The sequence below is a fragment of the Solanum pennellii genome, chromosome 11 (assembly GCF_001406875.1).
Source record: "Solanum pennellii chromosome 11, SPENNV200".
NCBI lineage: Eukaryota > Viridiplantae > Streptophyta > Magnoliopsida > Solanales > Solanaceae > Solanum > Solanum pennellii.
In genome coordinates this window covers 1,762,530-1,789,360 of record NC_028647.1, presented here as the reverse complement: position 1 = coordinate 1,789,360, position 26,831 = coordinate 1,762,530, and the positions used below count along the sequence as shown (strand labels likewise).

Below are 26,831 nucleotides of genomic sequence, written 5' to 3'. Positions count from 1 at the left end.
AGTTGAATGAAAGTTGTGTTTATCATATCATATCATATATTACTAAAAGCATGAACAAAAAAAATTGAAAGTTGAATTACGATTTTACCCCTACTATAAATTAAAATGTTATAAATCATTTGATTATTTAATTTAAATATTAAATTGTATCATTTTAATTAAAATGTTGATGACCTTTACACTTCCTTAGGTTAATTCCTAATTAAAATATCTAATTAATAATATCTATTCTCTATAATTTATATGTATAAAATAATAAATAAATAAATAAATAATCTCTCTATATATATATCCATTCATATTTATTTTTTCTCTTTTTTTTTTGAGATTTTAAATGTCTAAATAGTTTAGTTAGTATTTTATTCTCTATCTATAATTACTATGCTTAAATTAAATTATATTAAATTGACTAGGGAAAAAATATCCCTCCCTCTCCCCACGTGTCTGGATATGATTATTTCATTAAGTCTTCTTATACAAATTATTCTAACTTTTCATCTTCTCTTTATGAGTTATGACATTAATAGTCTTTCCTCTCTCAAAATCAATTGTAGAGGTAAAATTATTGTCACCTTTCATAATTCCTATAAATCTCTAACTAATGGAGGAATATTTTTTGTTCACCAATTACTTTCTTTTGATGAGATTATTTCAAAATTTTCAGGTACTATTTTATTTTATTTGAAAATAATAATATTATATAAGATTTTGATAATGATATTTTGTATCTTACTTTCATGATAATGACTATTTTTCAACTGGTTTATTATTTTAAGAAATTCTTGAATTTATTTGGAATCTTATATTTGTATATTGTATTTTGCCATGTTCTCGTATATTGTTTTATTCTTGTGTTAATTTCTATTCTAATGTTATTTTTTTAATTTAAATTTTAAATTTAAATTTCTCAATTATATTGATGAGATGAATTTCATTGTGTAGAATTTCATTTTTTCTAAGAATATCATTTTTTCTAATTCATATTGTATCATCTTACGAATTATCATAATAAACATTATTTTACTTCTTTTATTAATGTAAATTTTAGAGACACGTACAAAAAATTGATGGTTATTGATGGAGTAACTCGTTCTTCGTATTGAGATTTTAGTAGCTTTAGTTAATGATTATTCATGCATGATTCTGCTTGATATCTTGTTTGTTGACAATTATATTTACTTCTCTTTTAATCTTATTTTTTATTTAATTTATTTCTTTATTGATAAGCTAATTTTTAAAGATTGAGATACTTTCAAATTGATGTATGTTCAAATAGTTTACGTTATCTATGTATATCATGTTGCGGATTTGTCAAAATATGTGGTATTCAACTTTCCTATTAATGTGAAATTTGGGAGAAGACATCAATTAAAAGATTTATGATTTCATATTCATCTATTTTTTCAATTCTTTGTCCTTTCATTACCTATTATTTCTGTAGAATGTTTTTTTTTTATATCTTTAACATACAAAATTTAAATTTCATGTTACAAATCCGTCGTGGTAAATAGCACTAAAGTGAAGTTTATACACATAATGACTTAGCCTTTTTCAATGTAGCTTTTTTGTTATCTTTTATTTATTTTTTCTCTATTAGACTTCTTAATTTAGTTTTCCATAAATATTTTATTGTCGTAAGTCTAAATACTTATTTGAGCTCAAATTATCCACTTGTGACTTTATTGAAATATTGCTAACTATTAACCAAAGTTCAAAAGTTATAGTAGGTTGCTTAAAAAGAATTAATTTGAAACATCAAAATATGCCCTTTATTTGGTGTTTTTTAATTATATTATTAAAGATTTATTTATGGTTTTTGTATTATATTATTCATTACATGTTGTTCACATATATGTTTACATAGCATTTTAGTCGTTCTAACATGTCTATAAAAATTCAAATAGAACAAACGTGCAAAGCACGTGTCCAGAAACTAGTTTCATTTCAAAAACATCAACTAATACAAATTTGAAAGAATGAAATTCTAGATCTAGTACATACATTATTTCCCTTAAATAGTGATGAAGAAAAAAGAACAATACAACATGTTATTGTAAGGTATTTTCTCGTCTTTTATCTCTTTTGGAAGTTGAGAACTCTGATGGCATAGACAAACACAGAGAAAAAGAGAAGCACCCAAGCAAGATGAGCAGCAGCAACAGCTCCAAGAAAGTCATAATCATAATCCAAGTATTGTTTGAGGTAATCCTTCAGTTGAATATAGGTAGGAGTACCATCATGACTAGGAATATGAACAAGTTCTGTTTTGTCTCCCAATTGAGATGTGATGAGACCATATATTGTCCATGCAACTGGTGAACCCCAGTAGTACCACCTCCACCATATTGGAATTTGCTGCAATATACCGTTCGAGTTAGCTGATAAGCTGCTGAAAATCACTTTTAGATGCTAAAGTTGATCTCATAAATAAGGTGTTATGTGTTTGGATAGAAGTGTTATGAGTTAGAGGTGTTCAACTTATGACCGTTTTTGGCTTATGAACAGTTTTAGTGTTTACCAAACGCGTAGCGTGCTCATAGTATAAAGATGTAATTATAAACATTATATTTAGTTTGTGAAAAGAAGAATGATTTTGGGATATTACCATCCTAGGAATGAGGAAACCAGAGAAGAGGTTCCAGAAGCTGAGGAAGAAAGACATGACGATTGCTGCTATCTGGTAATTTGGAGTGAGGGCTACAAGCATCATTCCATAGAGTGTGAAGTAGACGAAGCACATGAACACGTAGTAGTAGAACCAGAAGAACTTATCAGCTTGCCACTCGAATCCAATCATCGAGTAAAGGATTAGGCTGTAAAGGAATGTTTGGATCCCGACATAGATTGTTTCCACAGTCACCTGTCAAGGAACAAATAGTGATAAACTTTGATTTGTTGACAAAATCGATGATTTTACAATGCATTTGAGCTTTATGTTCAGCTCATATACCTGAGCAAAAGCATATGGCAAGGCTGAAAACATTCCTGCTGCTCTTTCACGATAGAACACTGTTCTCTCGATAGCTACAACAGATTGTACAGCAGAAGTGTTTGTTCCTCCAAGAAATAGAACAGCAGCATACATTGCTCCCATAAGATTTGAAAGGTTCTGCTGTTTTTCACTGATAGAAAAAATAGTACGTTAAAGAGTTGATTCACCTTCAGTACTAAAAATTGAATCTCCGTATTCAAGTTGTAGGAGAATGACTCACAATTTTCCTCCTTTGTCCCAGAAAATGACGCCAAATATAATTCCAATGACCGTTGTCATGAAAAATCTGATGACATTGTACTGTGGATTCCTCCAGTAAGACCAATGTTGTTTCCATAAACATGCCTTGAATTGAGTCAATAGAGGCTGAGAGTACTTAGTAGGGAAGTACAGGTCTTTTGACCCTGGTGCTGGAGTACTTAGCTCCTTGTTTAGTTCTTCATTTCTCCTGCAAATTCGGGAGTTTACGAGAGACTTAGCATGATCAAAACATAGTTGTAGGGGATAGAACAACGAATAATAGTAATTGATCAGTTTGATTGTTTCTCATACCTATATAGATCAGAGTTTGTATAGATTTCTGCAAAGTTTATACTGAACTGAGTCTCAACGGATGCAGCACTGACCTCAAGCATCCAAGTAGCAGGATTATATCCATCTTTGATCTTGTTAACCCCGGGAACAGACTGAAACAATTGGTATATAAAAGATCATTTGCATGATTCTAGAGGACTTATAATAGAATGACAACTATTGTACAAAATGTATAGTCATATTACTTCAAAATACTCTATCAAGTGTTGAGAATTGCGACCGAGGGGTCCAGCATAAATGACTTGTCCTCCTCTCTTCATCAAGAATAACTGTATGGATAGTGGCATTGTATAGTCATGATAAATCCAAGTTCAAGTGAATGGTTGTATGAACTAGTTGTAGATGTTGGACAAGATTCAAGAAATTAGTACCTCATCGAATGATTCAAATATGTCTATACTTGGTTGATGAATTGTGCAAACTACTGTTCTCCCGGTATCTACAGTGTTCCTTACAGCTCTCATGACGATTGCAGCAGCTCGAGCATCCAGACCGGATGTTGGCTCATCCATGAAGATGATGGAAGGATTAGCAACCAACTCCACGGCTATAGTAAGCCGCTTTCTTTGTTCAGTCGATAATCCATCAACTCCTGGAAGGCCAACAAGAGAGTTTCTTAATAATGTAAGTTCAACCAACTCCATCACTTCTTCCACGAACATCTGAACAAAACAAGAGAATGGCAAATGTTTGTTCAGTGGATGAAAAGAAAATCTTGCAGGCAAAATAAGAGGAGAATGTACTGTACCATTTGAGTTTCGTTGTTGACATCTGAAGGAAGACGCAACCACGCTGAGTATAGAAGAGATTCATAAACAGTGACATGTGGAGAATGAATGTCATTTTGTTCACAGTAGCCACTAACTCGAGCGAAGGTCCCTTGAATCTTTGGATAACCAGAAACACAGATACTCCCTTCAATGTATCCACCGGTTTTTCTTCCAGCTAAAACATCCATCAAAGTAGTCTTCCCAGCACCACTCACACCCATTAATGCTGTTAGTACACCTGGTCTAAAAGCACCACTCACATCTCGTAGAAGCTGGAGTCGCGTTTCTTCAATTCCTTGACTTCTCATTTCCTGATTCAGAGATCATTCATCGACCAGTAAGGAATTTCGATTATATACAGGCAACATTGGATGCAGGATTTATTGAAGATATGCCAAACGAAACCATACTTGCAACATCTGACTCAGATTTATAGTGAACCACTAGAAATAGAGAAAAGAACTTACAGCAGGCATATCAACATAGTAATTCACATGCTCAAATGAAAGGGACAAAGGCTGGAAGGGCAGCACCATGCCCTTTTTGTTGGTTGCACTGGCTGCACTGTTTGAATTTATATCTTCTGAAGTGTTCTTTCCTGAACCTTCATGCGGCGTTACTTTCATCTTCTTTTCCTTGTTTTGACTGTCTTCTTCATTCACCATAATAGATTTAGTATCTCCAAGAGCTGCAATCAAGTTTTAAAAGATGGTCAAAACTAAAACTTGTGTCCAGAAAAGGAAGAAATTCAATAACAAGTATCATCTCTTACGTTTTAGGTATGTGAGTGCTGCAACGAAGCAGAGGTTGAAAAACAATGAGAACGCGAACAGTGCAATAACACAAATCCAGTACCAAATGTCCTCTGTGAACATCCCTCTGGCTTTAAGTAGCTCTATTCCAACTGTTTTCCCTTGAAAGCTTGGATCCTCATTGGGCTAGAAGAGAGTAGAGTAAAATATTCTTAGAATATCAAAAGACAAAAATAAAAAATGAATATCTAAGACGTAAGTAAATACAAGCTCGTTTACCTTATTCCATCTTTTATCAAGAAACTCAACAAGAACTATTGCGTTCTGTCCGTATGACATGGGGGAAAGGTAATAGGCCCATTTCATCCAAGGTTGGAGGTCATCTGTTGGAACAACAAGTTACATATATCAGAATCACAGTATGATGGAATTTCAATCTAGAAATGATTAACTAGGCTCAGTTCATTAGCTTTATCTATCTAGTTTCAGTTGCTAACCTTTGGCAATGATAAATCCACCAAGGACAAAAACTGACAACAATGTGAAGGTACCAAGAGTGTTGGCCACTACTTGTGTTCTTCCAAGGGCTGCAATGAAACGGAAGAGTCCCAACGCCATCTGGTGAATTCCCACATAGGCCAAATACTGCCGAAAAAACCTATTTAAGGTGATGAACTTGTTAGCAAATTTGGCAAGTTCGCGATTGTCAGCTAGGATCTGTTGTTGTATCAACAACATACCTAATGTAATCCCACAAGTGGGGTTTGGTGAGGATAGTGTGTATGCAGACCTTACCCCTACCTTGAGAGGTAGAGAGACTGTTTACAATAGACCCTCGGCTCAAGTAAAAGCATTACAAAGCTGTTCGAAAATCAAAATCAATTGGAGTGAAGAATCCAAGCAAAATGCTAAAGACCGCATGACAAAGCATACTAAGAAAGGAACAGTCACTACAACACAATAATACTATTAGCTGAAGCTGTATCATATCTTGGAATATAGTGGACATACCTATCAGCTGCAGGTGCAAATCCAACGGTGTAGTATGTGAGGAGGATCCATATTCCTGACTCCATCAGTGAGATGGGGATCCTAAGGAGCCAAATTGGAAGAGCAAAAGCCCATGCTGGATAGAACAAAGCATCTCGTTGTTTAAAGAAGACTGGTAGTCTGAAAATAGTCATTGCAAGCTCAGCCATGCCATTGAACATCACATTGAGAAGGCTGAAAAACAGTGCACCATAAAATTTTCCTCCATCTTCTGCTTCACCGTGCTTCATTTTCGTTCTAAAGAATACAGTGAATGTAAAGATAGCCATGATGGTGATCTGAACAGTCTTGAAAATGTAGACAAAGGAGTTGCGTTTCATCAACAACCACTCCCTTGATAAGCATGCCTTGAAGAGTTCTTTGTTAGAGATACCATACTTTGCTTTCACCAATGCTGCAGGGTGGGTTCTACTTCTGTCATAAGGAACTTGAACTTCACCGAAAAGCTTTAGCCCGATATGAAAGGATTTGAAGTGCTCAACAAAGTCAAGTACTGACACAAATTGATGCGGAACGTTCTTCTTGGACCAGTATTGCTCTTGATCTTTCTTGGAAGTAACCTCCTGAAGAAAATCTGCAACTCCTTTCCTTTCAGGACATTTGAATCCAACACTCTCGAAGAACTCAAGAACGTTTTCACGTGGACCTTGGTAGACAACTTGCCCTTCTGAAAGCAAGATAATCTCATCAAATAGATCAAAGGTTTCTGGGGCTGGCTGAAGTAGGGAGATAATCATGGTCACATTCATGATATGAACCATCTGTCTCATATATTTGACTATTTGAAATGTTGTTGAACTGTCAAGGCCAGTCGAGATTTCATCCATCAAAAAAACTTTTGCAGGTCCAACCAACATTTCTCCTGCATTCAGATCCATTAACAACCTTTAAGTATGTATTATCATATTTCAATTTGATAATGATCTTTCTTGAGAATATAATAACCAAAACTAACTTTACAAGCTTGGCTAGTTTTATTCATCATATACCTGTCGTTACACGCTTCTTTTGTCCACCAGAAATACCCCTTCTCATTTCATCACCCACCATTGTATCAGAACAAATATCCAGTCCAAGTATCTGGTGCAAAGAACTAGTTAGTCACCTTAACATATGTGGAAAATAAATGGAACTTCATATTTTAAGAGGGAAAGTGAACCTTAAGAACAGAGTCAGTGACCAAATTGGTCTTTTGCCCAGCCACTGATATCGCTTTCATGAATGCATCTACCTCAGGGTCTGGTTTAATTCCTGAATCTTTTTCTCGTCTCGAGAGCTCAGCTAGAAGTTCATATCTGGCACCAATTCCAAAGCAACGCCCCGAGAAATCCAAGGTCTCTCTTACTGTCATCTCACCATGATGAAGATCATGCTGGCAGATATAAGCACAAGTTCTCTGAGGAATGAACTCTTTGAGTTCATGACCACAGTGGGTGACCTTCCCCTTTACCTACATTAATTTGAAAGGAACAAAGTTCAAGAATGTCAAGTTTTAACAAGATTATCAGTTTTTTCATTAAAAGAACAGCAAGAATGATCTGTCTGAAAGAAAATGGCACACCCTAAGATCTTGCTCCAGCTTTCCTGCAAGTGCCTTCAACAACGTAGTTTTTCCGGAGGCTGGAGGTCCAAGAAGCAGTGTCATCCTAATAATAAGAGTCCAAATTTTTTACAGAAAACAGTGATAGGAACTGGTCAGAAACTCAACTATGTCAAAAGATATTATAAAGGAGGCCTCAATATTAGGAAAAGGACTTCATACTTAGATGGTTTTACAATTCCAGAAATGTCATCCAGTATTTTGACAGATTTCTTCTTAGACGGTGAAAGCCTAACAAGCCCGAGAAGTCCCTAATAACATAAGTAAACAAAGAGTGATCCTCAAACTTAAGTATAAATACTCGAATAAATATCTTCTGATCCATGTCTTAGATATACAAAAGATTCAGATAATGCAAATTTAACTACCTCTAATGAGTTGATTGTTGAATTCCACAGTGTTGGAAGCGCTCTGCTGCCAACATACGCATCTCCTTCAATCGACAAGTGCTCAAACCTGATTTCGATTTTTGGAATATCGATTCCAACCCTGTTTGACAAAGTTTATCATCTCATACTTTTTTCTCCAAAAAGGAATAACTTTGATTCTTTCAAAATCTGAAAAGCAGTTTGTATATTTTTTTTCACCTTTCGATACGATCTTTAAGCCTGAGAAGGAACCTCTCATTATCTTCATCAATACCATTTAGTATATTTTCCATAAGTTGCTTCTTTTCGTGCATTCCCATATTAGCTACATCAACTTGCTCATGAACAACTCTCCCATTGTCCAAGACTTGTTTCAAGATTCCCTTCCTCATTCTGTCATAAGTAGGAAGCCTCTCGATCGCAGCCCATTTCAGCTCATCTTCATCATCTTGCCTTCCGCTTTTCACGAAAACATCCCCTCCTGGTGCACCAAATGCCTCGCGAAGGCTTGCTGAAGCCCAAGATCCCCTCCTGCTAGCTGACGAAAAGCTCGCCTTTTTGCTCATAGACCTCACCAGCTCATTTTCCCTCATTGATGAAGCCATCCTTATCCTCTACAGAGTTTTTTTCACCCTGTCCAGGACCAAGTATTCTTGAATATTTCCGTCAATGCTGTTCTACTCAACAATGGAAAAACAAAAAATGTGTTACTTAAGTTATGCTTAATAGCAATGGCGAAACCAGAAATTTCGCTAAAAGCATTCAAGATTTAATATATCTATCTATCAAAAGTAAACTTTGAACTATATACACAATATTGTTTTCTATATAAAAAATATAATTTTCCGGCGAAGGGTGTAGCGATATGCCACTCAATGGAATAGCATTAAATAAATCAGGAACTCACTTAAGCATATACAGTGGATGAGATAGAATCAGTATGAATGAAAATAATGTAACTTTATAATCTAAGGCTTTTTATTTTTTGGCTTTTTGTATTTCCCTTTTCTTATATTTTTGACTTTCAACTGTAGAGCAGAAAGGGAAAATCTTGGGTTGATTGGAGTAAATTAGTTGGGAAGTATATATAGTGGAGGTTTCTATGTTTGCAGATGATAATAAAGCCAAGAATTAGTATATTTTAGAGTTTACAGGTTATCATACTTTCTTTGTATACCATGTTTTGTCAGATTTTGGAGTTTCCAACAGATTCAAGTTTTTGTCTTTTCTTGATTGTATATGAGAGTTCAAATTTACAACTTTTTTATTGCTACAGACAGATTTGGAGTATCAAGATTTTCAATTGGTAAACTTATATAACATGCATTTGTATGTATGCTTTCTGCTTTAGTTACCTGTTAAATTTGAACTTGGGAAATGAATCGTAATACATAAACAAACACTAAACCTGGCCTTAGCTGGCGACTAAGTACTCCAACTTTGAAAGTGTACATCTAGACACCTCAACTTGGTTCAAGTGACAACTAAACCCTCCAACTCGTACCCATAGTATCTCGTGGACTCCGACACTGGCGTGACACAATTTAGAGGTGATCATTTTGTAAGTTAAGAGTGTTCAACTGCATAGTGAACACGAGTTGATATGTCTAGATGTGCATACCCAAAGTTGAAATGTGTACTTGCCAGTTGCAAGAGTTTTTAAAGCTAAACCACCACACAAACCATACTCATCATATCTATCATGCTGGTATTCAAAACAAATTATGCCTCAATTAAAAATCCAAACTAATAACTACTGAGGTTCATGATATGAATCATCTATATATCCATTCTGGCTCTTTTATTCAAACTTAGGACTCGTTGTTATATTATTTGCAAGCGTCACGTGAAGGAGTTATACAATCACATCACAGTGGTTCATGAAAATAATGCCTTGAAGAAACTTCCACAAAATAAGATGAAGAAATTGACACACAAAAAGAATAATTTCTGTGCAACCATGAAATGAGCTCAGTGAGCAAAAAACTAAAATTCATTATAGTAGGCTATAGTTCTCCAAAAAAAATTATATTTGCGTAGCTTATGCACATTTTATGTGAATGCAAAACTCTACATTCAGACTCAAATTTCACTTATCTCCTCTGGAAATTCAAGAACTTGATGGCATAAGCAAAAACAAAGCAGAAGAAAACTGCCCATACTACATGCATTGCAGCAACAACTCCCAGGAAGTCATACTCAAAACCATAGCTTTCCTTCAGATACAACTTTAACGATACCTCACCACTTCCTGGTATCTCAATGAGATTGCTTTTGTCGCCTACTTGAGACGTTACTAGGCCATATATTGTCCATGCCACTGGAGAGCCCCAATAATACCACCTCCACCATATAGGAATTTGCTGCAAATGAATTATGGTTTCATCAGAAAAATGCACAATACTAAGATCTTTCTTATTATTATTTTGATCATGCGAGGCTTGTTTTACTTACCGTTCTTGAAATAACGAAACCAGAGAACAAGTTCCAAAAGCTGAGGAAGAAAGACATTACGATTGCAGCAATGTGGTAGTTTGGAGTGAGTGCAACAAGCATCATTCCGTACATAGTGAAGTAGACGAAGCACATGAAAACAAAAAAGTAGAACAAAAAGAACTTTCCAACCGTCCACTGGAATCCAATCATTGTGAACAGAATAAGGCTGTAAATAAATGTTTGAATCGCAATATAAATAGTCTCTATGACCACCTGCATATGCCACAAGTATGAATCGCTTATCAATGATCAATTGATTTTCCAGAAATTCTATAGCATATGTTTAATTGAAGTTACTCTAACCTGAGCAAATGCATAAGGGAGTGCTGAAAACATTCCTGCTGCTTTCTCTCGATAAAAGACTGTCCTTTCTATGGCAACAACAGACTGCACGGTTGAAGTATTAGTTCCACCGAGGAACATAACAGCCGCATATATAGCTCCAATTATATTTAAAAGGTCCTGTTGTTTGGACCTGTTATCACAATTTATCTATGAGGAAAAAAGTGATGACAAAAGTAGAAAGATTGTTATTACGCAATGTTAATTTTGGGACTCAACGAAGAAGATTTACTCACAATTGGTTCCCTTTATTCCAAAGGATGATTCCGAATATTACTCCTATCATTGCTGTCATAGCAAACCGAATGGCATTATACTGTGGATGCCGCCAATAGGACAAGTGTTGTTTCCAAAAGCAAGCCTTGCACTGTTCAAAAAACGGTTGAGAGAATTTCGTGGGGAAGTGAAGATCTTGGGATCCTGGTGCGGGAATGCCTAGTTCTTTGATAAGTTCTTGATTCCTCCTGCAAAAACCGGTAAGGAAGGTCCAAGGTTTAGTAATAGCAAACCAGAAGAAAAATAAAAATACAACTACTCAATCTTCTAAATTACCTATACAGCTCAGAGTTGGCATAAATGTCGGCAAAATCTACTTGTAGTTGAGCCTCAACAGCCGGAGAAGAGACATCCAGCATCCAGGTAGCAGGATTGATTCCCTCTTTGATTTCAGGAACCCCTGGAACAGACTGAGAAAAAAACAACTCTTTAGTTGCTGATTTGTTCTAATAGAGAGACTCCCATCCTCATAATATGATAAAGATATGATCCTAACTTGAAAATACTCGATCAGCAGGTGAGAATGATGACCAAGAGGCCCTGCATATATGACTTGTCCTCCTCTTTTCATCAGTAACAGCTGCAAGGAAATCATTAGACATGATTATGAGAACAGTTGCATCACAAGAAATGGGTATTCACAGGTTATGAAATGCAACATTGCTTGCACTAACTACCTCATCAAATGCTTCGAAGATATCTATGCTCGGCTGGTGGATAGTGCAGACAACAGTTCTCCCAGTATCCACAGTGTTTCTTACGGTTCGCATCACAATTGCTGCAGCTCTAGCATCAAGTCCTGATGTCGGTTCATCCATGAAAATAATAGATGGATTTGCCACAAGCTCTACAGCTATGGTCAGCCTCTTTCTCTGTTCAGTTGAGAGGCCATCTACCCCTGGAAGGCCAACTAGGGAGTCTCTCAGAGAATTCAACTCGACTAAATCCATTACTTCTTCGACAAAATTCTAAACAGGGCCAAAAATCAAAGTCAGTCCTTGACCTCCTCTTCTACGAGAGCTCTCAGGGTTTTTAACAGAAGATAAAGTAGACTTTATCATGAAGATAACAATGTAAAAGAAAAAAGTACAAAGACTTCACTGATAATACAATGTCAGGGGATAAGACAAGTGAGCCGACCTTCCGTGTTTGTTTTTTTACATCTGGAGAGAGACGTAACCAAGCTGAGTATACCAACGACTCATAAACGGTAACATGTGGAGAATGAATGTCATTCTGTTCACAATAGCCACTTATGCGAGCAAAAGTTGATTGATTCTTTGGATTACCAGAAATACTGATGCTTCCTTCAATGGAGCCTTCTGTTTTCCTTCCTGCTAAAACATCCATCAGCGTGGTCTTTCCAGCACCACTTACACCAACTAAGGCCGTTAGAACTCCAGGCCTGAAAGCACCACTAACATTTCGTAGCAATTGGAGACGAGTATCCTCAACTCCTTGGACTTTCATTTCCTGATAAAATACAACTGTATAAGCCACAGAAGTTCATATTCCACTCCTCCCTGCCTTTATAATATTAAGTCAAGAATTCAACAGGTTGTTTGGTAACTCAGGAAAGCTTTTTCTTTTAGAAACTTCGATCATAATCTCTATAAGATTGTTAGGAAACATTTCCCACTAGTTTAGCCAAATGATCATTAGAACATGGTACTAATCATGCAAATCAAATAGAAAGTTCTGAATATCGCTAGCGCCAGTTCTTTAAAAACAGGACATGTTAAGCTGTAGGTCCAAAGAGTATGTGACTAACAAACACACATAGCTTTAATACATAGACAGAGAAAGAGAGAGAGAGAGAGAGAGAGAGAGAAATGCGCGCACACACAATATATATTCACAAAGTGTCCAGCCTCTCGAAGATTGTTAGGAATTCCTTGAGAAACATCTATTCTTGAATACCAGATAACTAATAAGAACTAAATCATAGCAAAGGTAACGTTTAAATAGCAAGAAATGTTACTTACATCTGGCATATTGACGTAATAATTTATATGATTAAATGCAAGGGACAGGGGCTGGAAAGGAAGCACCATTCCTTTTTTCTTGGCTTCTTCACTACTGGAGCTGTTAGTGTCCCTTACGCCCCTAGATATACCTGTAATAATCATTCACGTAGTCAGAATATGTACAACTGGTAAAAGAAGAGAGAGGATTCAACATCTCCCGTATAGTGTCATTGATTGCAATTTATGAAGGATGGTCATATACAGAATGGCCATACCGCCACCAGAATCATGCATTTCAGAGATAATTTACAGACCTTCAAGAATTTTTTTAACTGCAGATGCACAAATCCAATGATATAATATTCTTAAATCTGGAATGACCAACGTCGTACCAGTACATGGTTCTTCAAACGGTCTTTTTCTCATTTCATACAAATGTGCAGGAACACGCTTGAGGATAACGTCCTAAGATTCTATCAAGGCCTCCCACTAGATTCTTACAGAGGTCAAATATTCATCAGTTCACAAAGTTAATGAAAAAGGCGTTCTCTTTATTAGAGCTCAAGAAAGGGAAAAACTGGTATCAGCTTGGTAACGACAGCAAATTGACAGAAGATTGAAATACGTTTGGAGGGCCATTCCCTTATGCATCATGTGGATCATCTGGCTAGGAGGAATAAGAAGTGTTTCTTTGAGAAGCATCTTTTTTTGGAGTGTTTTCTTTAGAAATTTTTTGGATTCTCTAAGGAAGTAATTTGGCCGGGCGCTTGGCATCCTTGGTACTATTACATCATAACATTACCTTACTTGATAAAAATAATCATTTTGTACAAATAAAAGCTGTAGCCATGAGAAATGGATAGATGCAAGAGTCTTGACCTTCAGTCATCGGAGTTGAAATTGGTGAACTCCGCTCCGTTTGCTTCTTTTTCTTACTTCTGTCATCATCTGAAATAACTGACCTAGAATCTCCAAGTGCTGCATTTTTCTTACAAGATCTGATCAGAACCAAAAGACGATTCTAAAACTATAAATAGTACAGACTATCTGGGACTTACGGTTTAGGTATGTCAGCGCCAAGATAAAGCCAAAGTTGAAGATAAACGAGAAGGCAAATAGGGCAACAACACAGAGCCAGAAAACATGGTCTTCTGTATACATGCTCCTTGCCTTGAGAAGAACCTTGCCGACTGTTGGCTCAGAAAATCTTGTGTCATTGTTGGGCTGCAAAGAGCAACGGATAAGATGTCTCAAGATAAATTAACGTTGATGGAAAGTGTCAGCAATAAATGCCATCATTTTTATGAAGTAATGGTAATGCTTACAGTACTCCATCTTTCGTCCAAAAACTCATTGATGGCAATTGCATTCTGTCCATATGTCATAGGAGAAATATAGTAGCCCCATTGCATCCATGGTTCCAGGTCATCTGCACCAGTACACAGAAATGTGTTCAAAATACTGGACATGCCATGTGAAATATTCGTATTTGTAGATTATAAAAGAACTCTCAATAGTAAACCAACCTTTTGCAACGATGAAACCACCAAGCACAAAGACTATCAGTATTGTGAAGGTTGTAAAAGTGCTAGAAACTACTTGAGTCCTTCCAAGTGCAGCAATAAAACGGAAGAGAGACAGAGCCGATAGATGCAAAGCGAAAAATGCCAAGAATTGGCGAAAAAACCTGAAAATTTCGCAGGTGCAAGAATATAATTATGGATTCATATAGTTCCTAAACTAATTGTTATATGTGCACCATAAATTTACATTGACCAAATATCATGACTCATCAGCCTAACAATTGCACCACAAGAATTTTTGGTTGTTCGGAGTGAACAGAGAACATACCTACTTGCAGCAGGAGCAAACCCGATGGTGTAATAAGTAAGCACGATCCATATCAGTGATTCCACAAAAGAAAGGGGGATTCTTAAAAGCCAAATGGGAAGAGCGAAAGCCCAAGCTGGGTAAAACAAAGAATCTCTCTGTTTATAAAACACAGGAAGTCTGATAACGGTAAGTGCAAGCTCTGCTGTACCATTAAACATTATATTGATGAGGCTGAAAAACAAGGCACCGTAAAATTTGCCTCCATCTGCGATCTGACCAGTTTTCATCTCTGTTCTAAAGAATACTGTAAAGGTAATTATTGCCGTCAGAGTGATCTGGAATGTCTTAAATATGTATAAGAAGGAATTTCGCTTCATCAATAGCCATTCCCTCGATAAGCATGCCTTGAAGAGTTCCATGTTGGAGATGCCATACTTCTCAGTAACCAGTGCAGCAGGATGAGTTTTCCTTTTGTCATAAGGAACTCCAAGTTCATCAAAAAGCTGTTGTCCAACATGAAAATTAGTAAAGCGCTCTACAAATTCAACCACTGAAATATACTTGTAAGGTTCATTTCTTCGGAACCAATACTGTTCTTGGTCCTTTAGAGAAGTAACCTCTTGCAGGAAGTCAGCAACTCCTTTCCTTTCTGGGCATTTGAATCCAACACTCTCAAAAAACTCCAAGACATTCTCACGTGGACCTTGGTAGACAATTTTTCCCTCAGAAAGCAATATAATGTCATCGAAAAGATCATAGGTTTCTGGTGCAGGTTGAAGCAGAGAGATTATCATGGTTACATCCATAATATGGACCATTTGCCTCATGTATTTCACAATTTGAAAGGTGGTTGAGCTGTCGAGGCCAGTTGATATTTCATCCATGTAGAAAACTTTAGCAGGACCAGCCAACATTTCTCCTGCATTCAGTCAAAAAACCAATTTCACATTAAATGTTGTCACGTGGCACATGCACCTACAAGAAACTCAGAAAACCTAGATGCTGCAAGAGACAAGACGCAAACAACAACGCTTATGTCATGCTCTTCCCTTGATTGACATGACATCCACATACCCGTTGTGAGCCGCTTTTTCTGTCCACCAGATATACCCCTTCTCATATCATCACCGACCAATATATCAGCACATATATCCATCCCAAGTATCTATAATTCACTTCAATAATCAGTTCTAGGTAGTTTGTACATGCAGAAATAATTACAAGTGCAACCAGGAGTCTAACCTTAAGAACATAGTCTGTGACCAGACTAGATTCTTGGCCTGAAACAGCGGTAGCTTTCAAATATGCATCCATCTCAGGATCAGGTTTAATTCCTACATCCTTTTCACGCCTTGATAATTCAGTAAGCAGCTCATATCTTGTTCCAACTCCTAAACAACGTCCTGCAAAATCCAACGTCTCTCTAACTGTCATCTCTCCGTGATGAATATCATGCTGACTTATATAAGCACATGTCCTTTGAGGAATAAATTCTGACAGTTCATGACCACAATAACTGATTCTTCCATTCACCTAAAAGAATAACACATTGCCGGCAGAACACCACTTAATTAAAACTTTCAGGCTATGATATTGAAACTGAAAGTTCAAAAGTCACTCACTCTTAAGTCCTTGTCTGGAACCGCGGCAAGTGCTTTTAGCAATGTAGTTTTCCCAGCACCAGGAGGCCCCAGAAGTAGCGTCATCCTATAAAATACAAGAACCACATAACATACAAGTGAGCTCCAATCTCCATAATGCCTGTCCCAACCATCATAAATAAGACTAAATGAAGTGATACATTTTTTTGTTTTATAACACAATGGTAAACTAATTGAGATATACCTAAAATCCTTTACTGTCCATAATTTAGGTTCATAAGTTAACTCTAGATGAAACAGTAAACTGATGAACATACCTTGAGGGTCTTACGATTCCACTCACATCGCGTAGTATGTTGACAACTCTTTTCTTTGAAGGGACAATCTTGATCTTTTGAAGAAACCCCTGTGAGATTCGGATACGGAAAAAAATAATCAAATCATCAGTACATTTACCATATTTTGTCAGCTTATTTAACAACTACAATGACCACAAAAATTAAATGAAAACTTTAACAAGTATGCAAAACAACATCAATAAATTTTGATTGAAATGAAATAGTACCTCTACAAAATTGATGGAAGCATTCCATAGAGTAGGCAGTGCTCTAGATCCAACATATGCATCTCCATCAATACGAAGATGCTCAAATCGAACTTCAACTTTCGGAATCTCAATTCCAACCCTGTTCCATGCAAAAGTTGATCAAAACATAATTAACTAAGAGCAAGGAACTTTGCTACATTTGTTTATTTTCACTCACCTATCGGTCCTGTCTCTGTATCTACGAAGGAACCTCTCATTATCTTCTTCAACTAATTTAAGAATACCTTCTAAGAGTTGTTTCCTATCTTGTAATCCAAGATGGACAAGATCAACTTCATGATATTTCGTCTCTCCGTCATCCAATGTTTGCTTCAAAATCCCTTTCCTCAGCCTATCATACGTAGGAAGCCTCTCAATAGCAGCCCATTTTAGCTCTTGTTCATCGTCATTTTCCCTTCTACTTCTCTCGAAAACATCACTTCCTGGTGCAGTACCATACATTTCACTAACACCAGGTGTAGTCCAACTCGAACTACTCATCCCCGGGCCACGTCTACTCATGGACCGCCGGCTCAATGACTTGGCCCGCTCACCCCGGCTTAATGTTGCCTCCATTCCTTTTTTTTCCCCTCAAAGATCCTAGCTTTCGTACTTTAGTGAGTCTCCGAGATCCTTCCAATCACCTATCCTAACAGGATATCTATCTATCTAACTCAATCCTATCAACTTCACCCTCTTCAACAACACAAAAACAAAAAAACACCCTTTAAATCCTATGTTTCAATGAACTCTTTACCACTCATAACAAACTACAAAGAACAATTCTGTTAACACGATATCTATCTAATCCTATCGATTTTACCCTCTTCAAAAACACAAAAACAAAACAAAAAAACACCCTTTATACCCTTTGTTTCAATAAACTACTGCCAATATCTGTTTACACGACATCTATCTAATCCAATCGATTTAACACTCTCCAAGAACTCAAAAACATAAAAACAAACTCTCTGCCACTTATAAAAGTTAACATTGCTCCACTCAAAATACAAACTCAATATGGAAAAATTCAACAATGGGTCCAAAAAAAATCAAGAAAGATTCAAACTTTATCCTAAAAATTGCATTTATAGTACTAATCAAATAATATTTGAGCAAACTTTTCACGTTTCTACTAAAAAAACAAGAAAAACTAACAGACCCTATCATGCAGGAGAAAAAAATAGGCAAAACCCAAAAGACGTAAACCCCATAATAACCAAATGACAAGAAACATATATGTAGAAAATATGGTAAAAATTTGAATTATTAATTAATTAATGTAAGAGGTACGCAACTTTCTGTCTCTGAAGAAAGTGTTCGGTTAGAAGATAAATTATTCATCGTGTTTATTGGTACTTATCCGCTATATATATTATAAGCGATAATGATTTCACGTTATGGATATGTATCGAATTTATTATATTTAAAGGATGATACAGCAAAAGAAATTTTTTTATTTATTGATTTAAGAGGTGTATCAAGTCAGTATATACTAAACAGTCAAAATAGACGAAGGACGAAACAAAATTCAGTAATTTTTTTACTAAACTTTATGTGAATTCGAATTAGTTTGACTCAAAACGATAAGTGCGTATTGAATATCGAATGAAAATTATCATATTTTTAATAAATAAGATAAATTTATCTATCAAGTAATTGAAATAAGAATATAATATCACCCTTCATCCTTTTTGAGCTTGCACTAATTTTTCTGAAGTACTAATCAACACAAAATATGTATGTGTGACTCTTAGCGAGATTCATCCGAATTTCCTTTGGCGGAAAATATTACAATTTATATATGGTTAAAATTATTTTTCAAATATGTATAATAGATGTCGAACCCCTTCCACTAGTTCACGTGTTTACTTCTCATATTGTGAACCCCTTGTTAAAAATTTTGATTCCGCCACTGTGTGACATAGAAAATGCACAATGCAACATAAAATGCAAATCGTGGTTCCGCCACTATGTGACATAGAAAATGAACATAGAAAAGCATAATGCAACATAAAATGCAAATCCTGGTTCCGCGAAAATGCCATAAAATGCACATATGACGCGCGAGGTGTACGTCCTATTTGCACACATGTGCTAATTTTATCCAATATACTTGAGATATTTACTTATGATTTGGCTTTAGGCCACTAATTCTATTGAGCCGCAGAAGCGGAAGCAAAAATATCAGCATATCCTTTAAATATTGTTTGGGATTTAGTAACACTTCCATTTGATCAGTAATAGCTATAATTCACACATTTTCTACTATAACTCAAGTTTCACTTTATCTCTTTTGGAAATTCAAGAACTTGATGGCATAAGCAAAAACAAAACAGAAGAAAACAGCCCAAGCAACATGAACTACAGCAACAACTCCCAGGAAGTCATACTCAAAACCAAAGCTGTCCTTCAGATACAGCTTTATTGATACCTCGCCGCCTCCTGGAATCACAATGGGGTTGTTCTTGTCGCCTATTTGAGACGTAACAAGGCCATATATTGTCCATGCAACTGGAGAAGCCCAATAATACCACCTCCACCATATAGGAATTTGCTGCATATGTAGTTATGGTTTTCATCAGAACAATGTGCAATATAACGCGGTATTTAAGCAGTGCTTGGTGTAGTACTTACTGTTCTTGGAATGACGAAACCGGAGAACAAGTTCCAAAAGCTGAGGAAGAATGACATTACGATTGCAGCAATGTGGTAGTTTGGAGTGAGTGCAACAAGCATCATTCCGTACATAGTGAAGTAGACGAAACACATGAATACGAAAAAGTAGAACAAGAAGAACTTTCCAACTGTCCAGTGGAATCCAATCATCGCGTATAGAATGAAACTGTAAATAAAAGTTTGAATTGCAATATAGATAGTCTCTATTGCAACCTGCATATGGGAAAAGTACGAATTAGTACTTCACAACGACCAATTGGTTCTCTCGAATATATTACAGTTAGTTTACTTACTTGAGCAAATGCATAAGGAAGTGCTGAATACATTCCTGCTGCTTTTTCGCGATAAAAAACAGTCCTTTCTACAGCAACAATAGACTGTACAGCTAAAGTATTAGTTCCACCTAGGAACATGACAGCAGCATACATAGCTCCAACGATATTTAACAGGTCTTGTAGTTTGGACCTGTTGTCATAATTAGCTATAAGGTAAAAAGTGATGACAGAAAAAGGTAGATTGTTATTGCGAAGATTACTCACAGTTGGTTCCCCTTATTCCAAAAAATGATTCCGAATATTACTCCTATCATTGTTGTCATAGCAAACCGAAAGGCATTATACTGTGGATGCCTCCAATAGGACAAGTGTTGTTTCCAAAAGCAAGCCTTGCACTGTTCAAAAAACGGTTGGGAGAATTCCGTGGGGAAGTGAAGATCTTTGGATCCTGGCGCAGGAATGCTTAGTTCTTTGATAAGGTCTTGATTCCTCCTGCAAAAACCGAATAAGGTAACAAACAAGAAGAAAAATAAAAAATACAACTACGCTATTTTCTAAGTTACCTATACAACTCAGAGTTGGCATAAATGTCAGCAAAGTCTACTTGAAGTTGAGCCTCAACAGCCGGAGACGAGATGTCCAGCATCCAAGTAGCAGGATTATATCCCTCTTTGATTCCAGGAACCCCTGGAATAGACTGAGGGGAAAAAACAGTTCTTTAGTCGATGATTTGTTCTAATAGCAGCCCCCACCCGCAAAATCTGATTAAGATATCATTCTCACTTGAAAATACTCGATCAGTAGGTGAGAATGATGACCAAGAGGCCCTGCATATATGACTTGTCCTCCTCTTTTCATCAATAACAGCTGAAAGAAAATCGTTAGACATGATTACGAGAAGAACAGTTGCATCACAATGAACGAACATCCACGAGTTATGAAATCCAACAGTGCTTGTACTAACTACCTCATCAAATGCTTCGAAGATATCTATGCTTGGCTGATGGATAGTGCAGACAACAGTTCTCCCGGTATCCACGGTGTTTCTCACAGTTCGCATCACAATTGCTGCAGCTCTAGCATCAAGTCCTGATGTCGGTTCATCCATGAAAATAATAGATGGATTTGCTACCAGCTCTACAGCTATAGTCAGCCTCTTCCTCTGTTCAGTTGAGAGACCGTCTACCCCTGGAAGTCCTACGAGGGAGTCCCTCAGTGGATTCAACTCAACCAGCTCCATTATTTCCTCGACGAAATTCTAAACAAGACAGCAAAATTGAAGTCAGTGCTTAACATCATTTTTAACAGAAAACAGAGTTGAGTAACTTCACTGATAATACGAAGAAAAAGGATAAGATAAGAGAGGACACCTTCCGTGTATATTCTTTTACATCTGGAGAGAGACGCAACCAAGCTGAGTATACCAATGACTCATAAACAGTAACATGTGGAGAATGAATGTCATTCTGTTCACAATAACCACTTATGCGAGCAAACGTTGATTGATTCTTTGGATAGCCAGAAATGTTGATGCTTCCTTCAATGTAGCCTTCCGTTTTCCTTCCTGCTAAGACATCCATTAACGTGGTCTTTCCAGCACCACTCACACCAACTAAGGCTGTAAGAACTCCAGGTCTGAAAGCACCACTAACATCTCGTAACAATTGGAGACGAGTCTTGTCAACTCCTTGGTCTTTCATTTCCTGATAAAGTATTAGAACTGTATTAAACCACAGAAGGTCATATTCCACTCCTCCCCTGCCTTAAAAAGTATTACTCAAGATTACGAAAGATTATTCGGTAGCTCAAACAGTAGTTGACAAAGAGTTAGGTGTTTTCAACCAGGATCCATTCAACATTAAGCTTTAAAACATGTATATATATTACCAGAAAATTAGCTTAAATACCAAGAGATGTTACTTACAGCTGGCATATCGACATAATAATCGATATGATTAAATGCAAGGGACAGTGGCTGGAAAGGAAGAACCATTCCTCTTTTCTTGGACTCTTCAATACTTGAGTTGTTAGTGTTCCTTACATCCGTAACTATACCTGTAATAATCATTCAGGTATTCAGAATATTTACAAGTAAGAGTCGAGAAAGGATTTCAACATCTTCTATATCATGGCATTGTCTAAACGCTGATTGCATTTTATGAAAAATACAAGAGTCTCTACCTTCAGTCAGTGGAGCTGAAGATGCTGAAGTCCATTCTGTTCTCTTTGTTTCCTTAATTTTGCCATCATCCGAACTAACTGATCTAGAATCTCCAAATGCTGCATTTTTCTTACAAGAACTGATCAGAATTCAGAACCAAAAGCCAATTCTAAAACCTAAAAATAGTGTAGAAAATCTGAGACTTACGGTTTAGGTATGTCAGTGCCAAGATAGAGCAAATGTTGAACAAAAACGAGAATGCAAATAGCGCAACAACACAGAGCCAGAAAACATAGTCTGAAGTGTACATGCTCCTTGCCTTGAGAAGAACCTTACCGACTGTTGGCTCAGAAAATCTTGTGTCGTCGTTGGGCTGCAAAGAGCAACGAATAGGATGTGTCAAGATAATTAATGTTGATGGAAAATATCAACCATTTTATGTTGCTTTTTCGATGAACCAATAAATAGTAGAGCTTACAGTATTCCATCTTTCGTCCAGAAACTCATTGATGGCAATTGCATTCTGTCCATACGTCATAGGAGATATGTAGTAGCCCCATCTCATCCATGGTTTGAGGTCATCTACACCAGTACATAAAAAAATGCATTCAAGATATTGGACATGCTATGTGAAATTGTCATTTTTTATGACAAGGGAACCCGCAGTCACTAAGGTAAGCCTCGCTCTAGTATAACGGCCCACAAACTACACAGTAGAGGTAAATTGCACTAGGCAAGCCCCGTGCAACGACCTCGACTGAGAAAGCATGCAAGGGGGTTCGAACCTGAGACCCCTCCATTGGAAGATCTCCTGCTCAACCAACTCGGCCACATCTCCCTATAACAGAATAGAGAAGTTTCCAATCCCCAAGAGTGTAAGAGAAAACAAACCTTTTGCAACAATGAAACCACCAAGCAGAAAGACTATCAGTATTGTGAAAGTTGCAAATGTATTAGCAACTACTTGAGACCTTCCAAGTGCAGCAACGAAACGGAATAGAGATAGAGCCGACTGATGCAAAGCAAAAAAGACCAAGAATTGGCGCAAAAACCTGAAAATTTGTAGGTAAGTTTGAATGCATATAGTCTAATATAACTGTTATATGTGCACCATAAATTCACACTGGCTAATCTGCCTAACAGATAAGCCATATTTCGCCACAAGATATTTTGGTTGTTAGGAGTAAGCTAAGAACATACCTAGTAAAATCAGGAGCAAACCCGATGGTGTAATAAGTAATTAAGACCCATATCAGTGATTCGATAAACGAAATGGGAATCCTTAAAAGCCAAATAGGAAGAGTGAAAGCCCAAGCTGGGTAAAACATAGAATCTCGCTGTTTAAAGAACACAGGAAGTCTGAAAATGGTAAGTGCAAGCTCTGCTGTACCATTAAACATTATATTGATGAGGCTGAAAAACAAGGCACCGTAAAATTTGCCTCCATCTACGAGCTGACCAGTTTTCATCTCTGTTCTAAAGAATACTGTAAAGGTAATTATTGACATCACAGTGATCTGGAACGTCTTAAATATGTATAAGAAGGAGTTCCGCTTTATCAATAGCCATTCTCTCGATAAGCATGCCTTGAAGAGTTCCGTGTTGGAGATACCATACTTCTCCGTAACCAGTGCAGCAGGATGGGCTTTGTTTTTGTCATAAGGAACTCTAAGGTCATCAAGAAGTTGTTGCCCAACATGAAAATTTCTAAATCGTTCAGCGAATTCAGCCACTGAAATATATCGGTAAGGTTCATTTCTTCGGAACCAATACTGTTCTTGGTCCTTTAGAGAAGTAACCTCTTGCAGAAAGTCAGCAACTCCTTTCCTTTCTGGGCATTTGAATCCAACACCCTCGAAAAACTCCAAGACATTCTCACGTGGACCTTGGTAGATAATATTTCCCTCAGAAAGCAATATAATGTCATCGAAAAGATCATAGGTTTCCGGTGCAGGTTGTAGAAGAGAGATTATCATGGTTACATCCATAATATGAACCATCTGCCTCATGTATTTCACAATTTGAAATGTGGTTGAGCTGTCGAGGCCAGTTGATATTTCATCCATGAAGAAAACTTTAGCAGGGCCAACCAACATTTCTCCTGCACATCAAATGTAGTCACAAGGCGCATATAGCAAGCTGGATAGATGGTGCGGGAGACAAGACGAAAACAAATGTTATATAATAATCTTCCTTTGGTTCACGTGATATTCTACATACCGGTTGTGAGTCGCTTCTTCTGTCCACCAGAGATGCCCCTTCTCATATCATCACCGACCAATATATCAGCACATATATCCATCCCAAGTATCTGTAATTCACTTCAATAATCAGTTCAAGTTGAGTTTGTACATGGAGGAAAAGTTACGAGTTCAACCACGAGTCTAACCCTAAGAACATAGTCTGTGACAAGACTAGATTCTTGGCCTGCAACAGCTGTAGCTTTCATAAATGCATCTATTTCAGGATCGGGTTTGATTCCTGCATCCTTTTCGCGCCTTAACAATTCAGTAAGGAGCTCATATCTTGTTCCAATTCCTAAACAACGTCCAGCAAAATCCAACGTCTCTTTAACTGTCATCTCTCCGTGATGAACATCATGCTGACTAATATAAGCACATGTCCTTTGAGGTATAAACTCCGACAGTTCCTGACCACAGTAACTGATCCTTCCGTTCACCTAAAAGAACACATCGTCACACGACTTAACTAAAACTTCCAGACCACCTATCGAAAGTTCAAAAGTCACTCACTCTTAGGTCCTTGTCTAGCACCGCAGCAAGTGCTTTTAGCAATGTAGTTTTTCCAGAACCAGGCGGCCCCAGAAGTAACGTCATCCTATAAAATGAAAGAACCACAAAAGCAATATAGGAGTTAGAAATTAAACCATACCCCACCTTCTGGTACTACACTGGGTATATTGTTCGTATGCCATACCTTGAGGGTCTTACGATTCCACTCACATCACGCAGTATGTTAACAACCCGTTTTTTCGAAGGCACAATCTTGATCTTTTCAAGAAACCCCTATGAAATTTGAAGACGGAAACACAAAAGAATTCAATCGTTTAACAAGTACGACAAAACTAAAGGAAACAAAGGCATTGTCGAAATGAAACAATACCTCTACGAAATTGATTGAAGCATTCCATAGAGTAGGCAATGCTCTAGATCCAACATATGCATCTCCATCAATACAAAGATCCTCAAAACGAACTTCGATTTTCGGAATCTCAATTCCAACCCTGTTACATACACACAGATATATATTTGATATTAACACATAATACACTAAAATCAATGAAATTTGTTATATTACTACATTACTCACCTATCAGTCCTGCCTCTAAGTCTTCTAAGAAACCTCTCATTATCTTCCTCAACAACTTTAAGTATACTTTCTAAAATCTGTTTCCTATCTTGTAATCCAAGATGAACAACATCAACTTCGTGATAATTAATCTTCCCATCATCTAACGTTTGTCTCAAAATCCCTTTCCTTAGCCTATCGTAAGTCGGAAGTCTCTCAATAGCAGCCCATTTTAGCTCTTGTTCATCGTCATTTTCACGTGTACTTTTCTGAAAAACATCACCACCTCCTGGTGCTGTAAACATCACTTCTCTAACACTGGCTGATGCCCAACTCCTCGAACTTACTGATCGAATACTCTTACTCATAGATCGACGACTCATTGACTTAGACAGCTCATCCTGGCCTAATGTTACCTCCATTTTACACTCCTCCAATAAAATCAAACTCAAAAAACACCCTTTATATCTTCTTTTTCAATGATCAAACCTGTAAACAGAGAAAACAGAACGAAAATTTTACTAAAAAATAACTACAACAACAATTTTGTTAACATATACATTACTCCAACAAACTCAACATGGGAAAATTCAAGATCTCATGGAAATAACAGACGCGAATCCATAATTTAAACTCTATCATTCAACTTTTTACACAGAAATCTATGTTACAACGTGTTCAACATCTACTGTATATACATAAAAGTAATTTCAATCATATATAAACAAAGTAATTTCTAATTGATACGGTGTTCAACATCTACTGGACATACATAAAAGTAATTTCAATCATATATAAACTATGTAATTTCTTAACTGGTGTTCAACATCTACTGTATATACATAAAAGTAATTTCAATCATATATAAACTATGTAATTTCTAACTGATACGATGTTCAACATCTACTGTATATACATAAAAGTAATTTCAATCATATATAAACTACGTAATTTCTAACTGATACGGTGTTCAACATCTGCTGTATATACATAAAAGTAATTTAATCATATATAAACTATGTAATTTCTAACTGAAGTATGTTCGTACGAACTCCTCGACCCTATCTAATTTAGATGAACATGATGTTACAACACTATGAAATAACTAATAATAATGTAAACACACAAAATAGGGGAGGGGGTAAAATAAAGAATGAATTGAAGGATTATACATAAACAC

General features: G+C 36.6%; 3 protein-coding genes across 10 annotated transcripts; all 3 read right to left on the bottom strand.

The window, feature by feature from the left end:
* Positions 1-2,016: 2,016 nt before the first annotated feature.
* LOC107004105 (pleiotropic drug resistance protein 2-like) lies at positions 2,017-8,731 on the bottom strand. The gene is made up of 19 exons (XM_015202337.2): positions 8,346-8,731; positions 8,127-8,247; positions 7,921-8,009; positions 7,720-7,804; positions 7,318-7,608; positions 7,148-7,238; positions 6,120-7,020; positions 5,606-5,766; positions 5,388-5,491; positions 5,129-5,294; positions 4,824-5,044; positions 4,335-4,667; positions 3,958-4,248; positions 3,772-3,855; positions 3,545-3,678; positions 3,213-3,440; positions 2,951-3,122; positions 2,606-2,860; positions 2,017-2,355 (listed from the first exon to the last, which is right to left on the bottom strand). The coding sequence occupies exons 1-19, from the start codon at positions 8,729-8,731 to the stop codon at positions 2,074-2,076; spliced, it is 4,395 nt and encodes a 1,464-aa protein (XP_015057823.1). The 3' UTR covers positions 2,017-2,073.
* A 1,488-nt stretch (positions 8,732-10,219) lies between these two features.
* LOC107004109 (pleiotropic drug resistance protein 2-like) lies at positions 10,220-18,130 on the bottom strand. Of its 5 annotated transcripts, none has more exons than XM_027913161.1 (20): positions 17,406-18,130; positions 17,207-17,327; positions 16,959-17,047; positions 16,663-16,747; positions 16,283-16,573; positions 16,115-16,205; positions 15,059-15,959; positions 14,734-14,894; positions 14,527-14,636; positions 14,266-14,419; positions 14,144-14,185; positions 13,226-13,356; positions 12,381-12,713; positions 11,918-12,208; positions 11,737-11,820; positions 11,517-11,650; positions 11,201-11,428; positions 10,926-11,097; positions 10,581-10,835; positions 10,220-10,489 (listed from the first exon to the last, which is right to left on the bottom strand). In XM_027913161.1, the coding sequence occupies exons 1-20, from the start codon at positions 17,801-17,803 to the stop codon at positions 10,220-10,222; spliced, it is 4,341 nt and encodes a 1,446-aa protein (XP_027768962.1). In that variant the 5' UTR covers positions 17,804-18,130. The 5 variants fall into 5 exon arrangements, with proteins under 5 accessions (XP_027768962.1, XP_015057830.1, XP_027768960.1 ...); XM_015202344.2 differs by having other exon boundaries at positions 14,087-14,185; positions 14,266-14,431; positions 14,533-14,636; XM_027913159.1 differs by having other exon boundaries at positions 13,226-13,346; positions 14,122-14,185; positions 14,266-14,431; positions 14,533-14,636.
* Positions 18,131-19,514: 1,384 nt separating this feature from the next.
* Positions 19,515-26,073, bottom strand: LOC107004099 (pleiotropic drug resistance protein 2). Of its 4 annotated transcripts, none has more exons than XM_015202328.1 (20): positions 25,673-26,073; positions 25,466-25,586; positions 25,280-25,368; positions 25,096-25,180; positions 24,732-25,022; positions 24,563-24,653; positions 23,543-24,443; positions 23,234-23,394; positions 22,821-22,924; positions 22,550-22,715; positions 22,363-22,461; positions 22,106-22,236; positions 21,552-21,884; positions 21,149-21,439; positions 20,965-21,048; positions 20,745-20,878; positions 20,446-20,673; positions 20,200-20,371; positions 19,865-20,119; positions 19,515-19,784 (listed from the first exon to the last, which is right to left on the bottom strand). In XM_015202328.1, the coding sequence occupies exons 1-20, from the start codon at positions 26,071-26,073 to the stop codon at positions 19,515-19,517; spliced, it is 4,407 nt and encodes a 1,468-aa protein (XP_015057814.1). The 4 variants fall into 4 exon arrangements, with proteins under 4 accessions (XP_015057814.1, XP_015057815.1, XP_015057816.1 ...); XM_015202329.1 differs by having other exon boundaries at positions 22,106-22,238; positions 22,398-22,461; XM_015202330.1 differs by having other exon boundaries at positions 22,426-22,461.
* Between the last annotated feature and the right edge of the window lie 758 nt (positions 26,074-26,831).

Excerpts from the sequence above, each read along its gene's own strand:
- LOC107004105 (XM_015202337.2), bottom strand. The coding sequence starts at position 8,731 with ATGGCTTCATCAATGAGGGAAAATGAGCTGGTGAGGTCTATGAGCAAA. Across the intron at positions 7,805-7,920 it reads GGAATTGTAAAACCATCTAA|GATGACACTGCTTCTTGGAC; the intron begins GTATGAAGTCCT and ends TCTTATTATTAG. Across the intron at positions 7,609-7,719 it reads AGCTGGAGCAAGATCTTAGG|GTAAAGGGGAAGGTCACCCA; the intron begins GTGTGCCATTTT and ends AAATTAATGTAG.
- LOC107004109 (XM_015202344.2), bottom strand. The coding sequence starts at position 17,803 with ATGGAGGCAACATTAAGCCGGGGTGAGCGGGCCAAGTCATTGAGCCGG. Across the intron at positions 11,429-11,516 it reads GCCAACTCTGAGCTGTATAG|GAGGAATCAAGAACTTATCA; the intron begins GTAATTTAGAAG and ends CGGTTTTTGCAG. Across the intron at positions 11,098-11,200 it reads TGGAATAAAGGGAACCAATT|GTCCAAACAACAGGACCTTT; the intron begins GTGAGTAAATCT and ends TTGTGATAACAG.
- LOC107004099 (XM_015202328.1), bottom strand. The coding sequence starts at position 26,073 with ATGGAGGTAACATTAGGCCAGGATGAGCTGTCTAAGTCAATGAGTCGT. Across the intron at positions 22,925-23,233 it reads TGGTTTCATTGTTGCAAAAG|ATGACCTCAAACCATGGATG; the intron begins GTTTGTTTTCTC and ends GTACTGGTGTAG. Across the intron at positions 21,885-22,105 it reads ATTATGTCGATATGCCAGCT|GAAATGAAAGACCAAGGAGT; the intron begins GTAAGTAACATC and ends ATACTTTATCAG.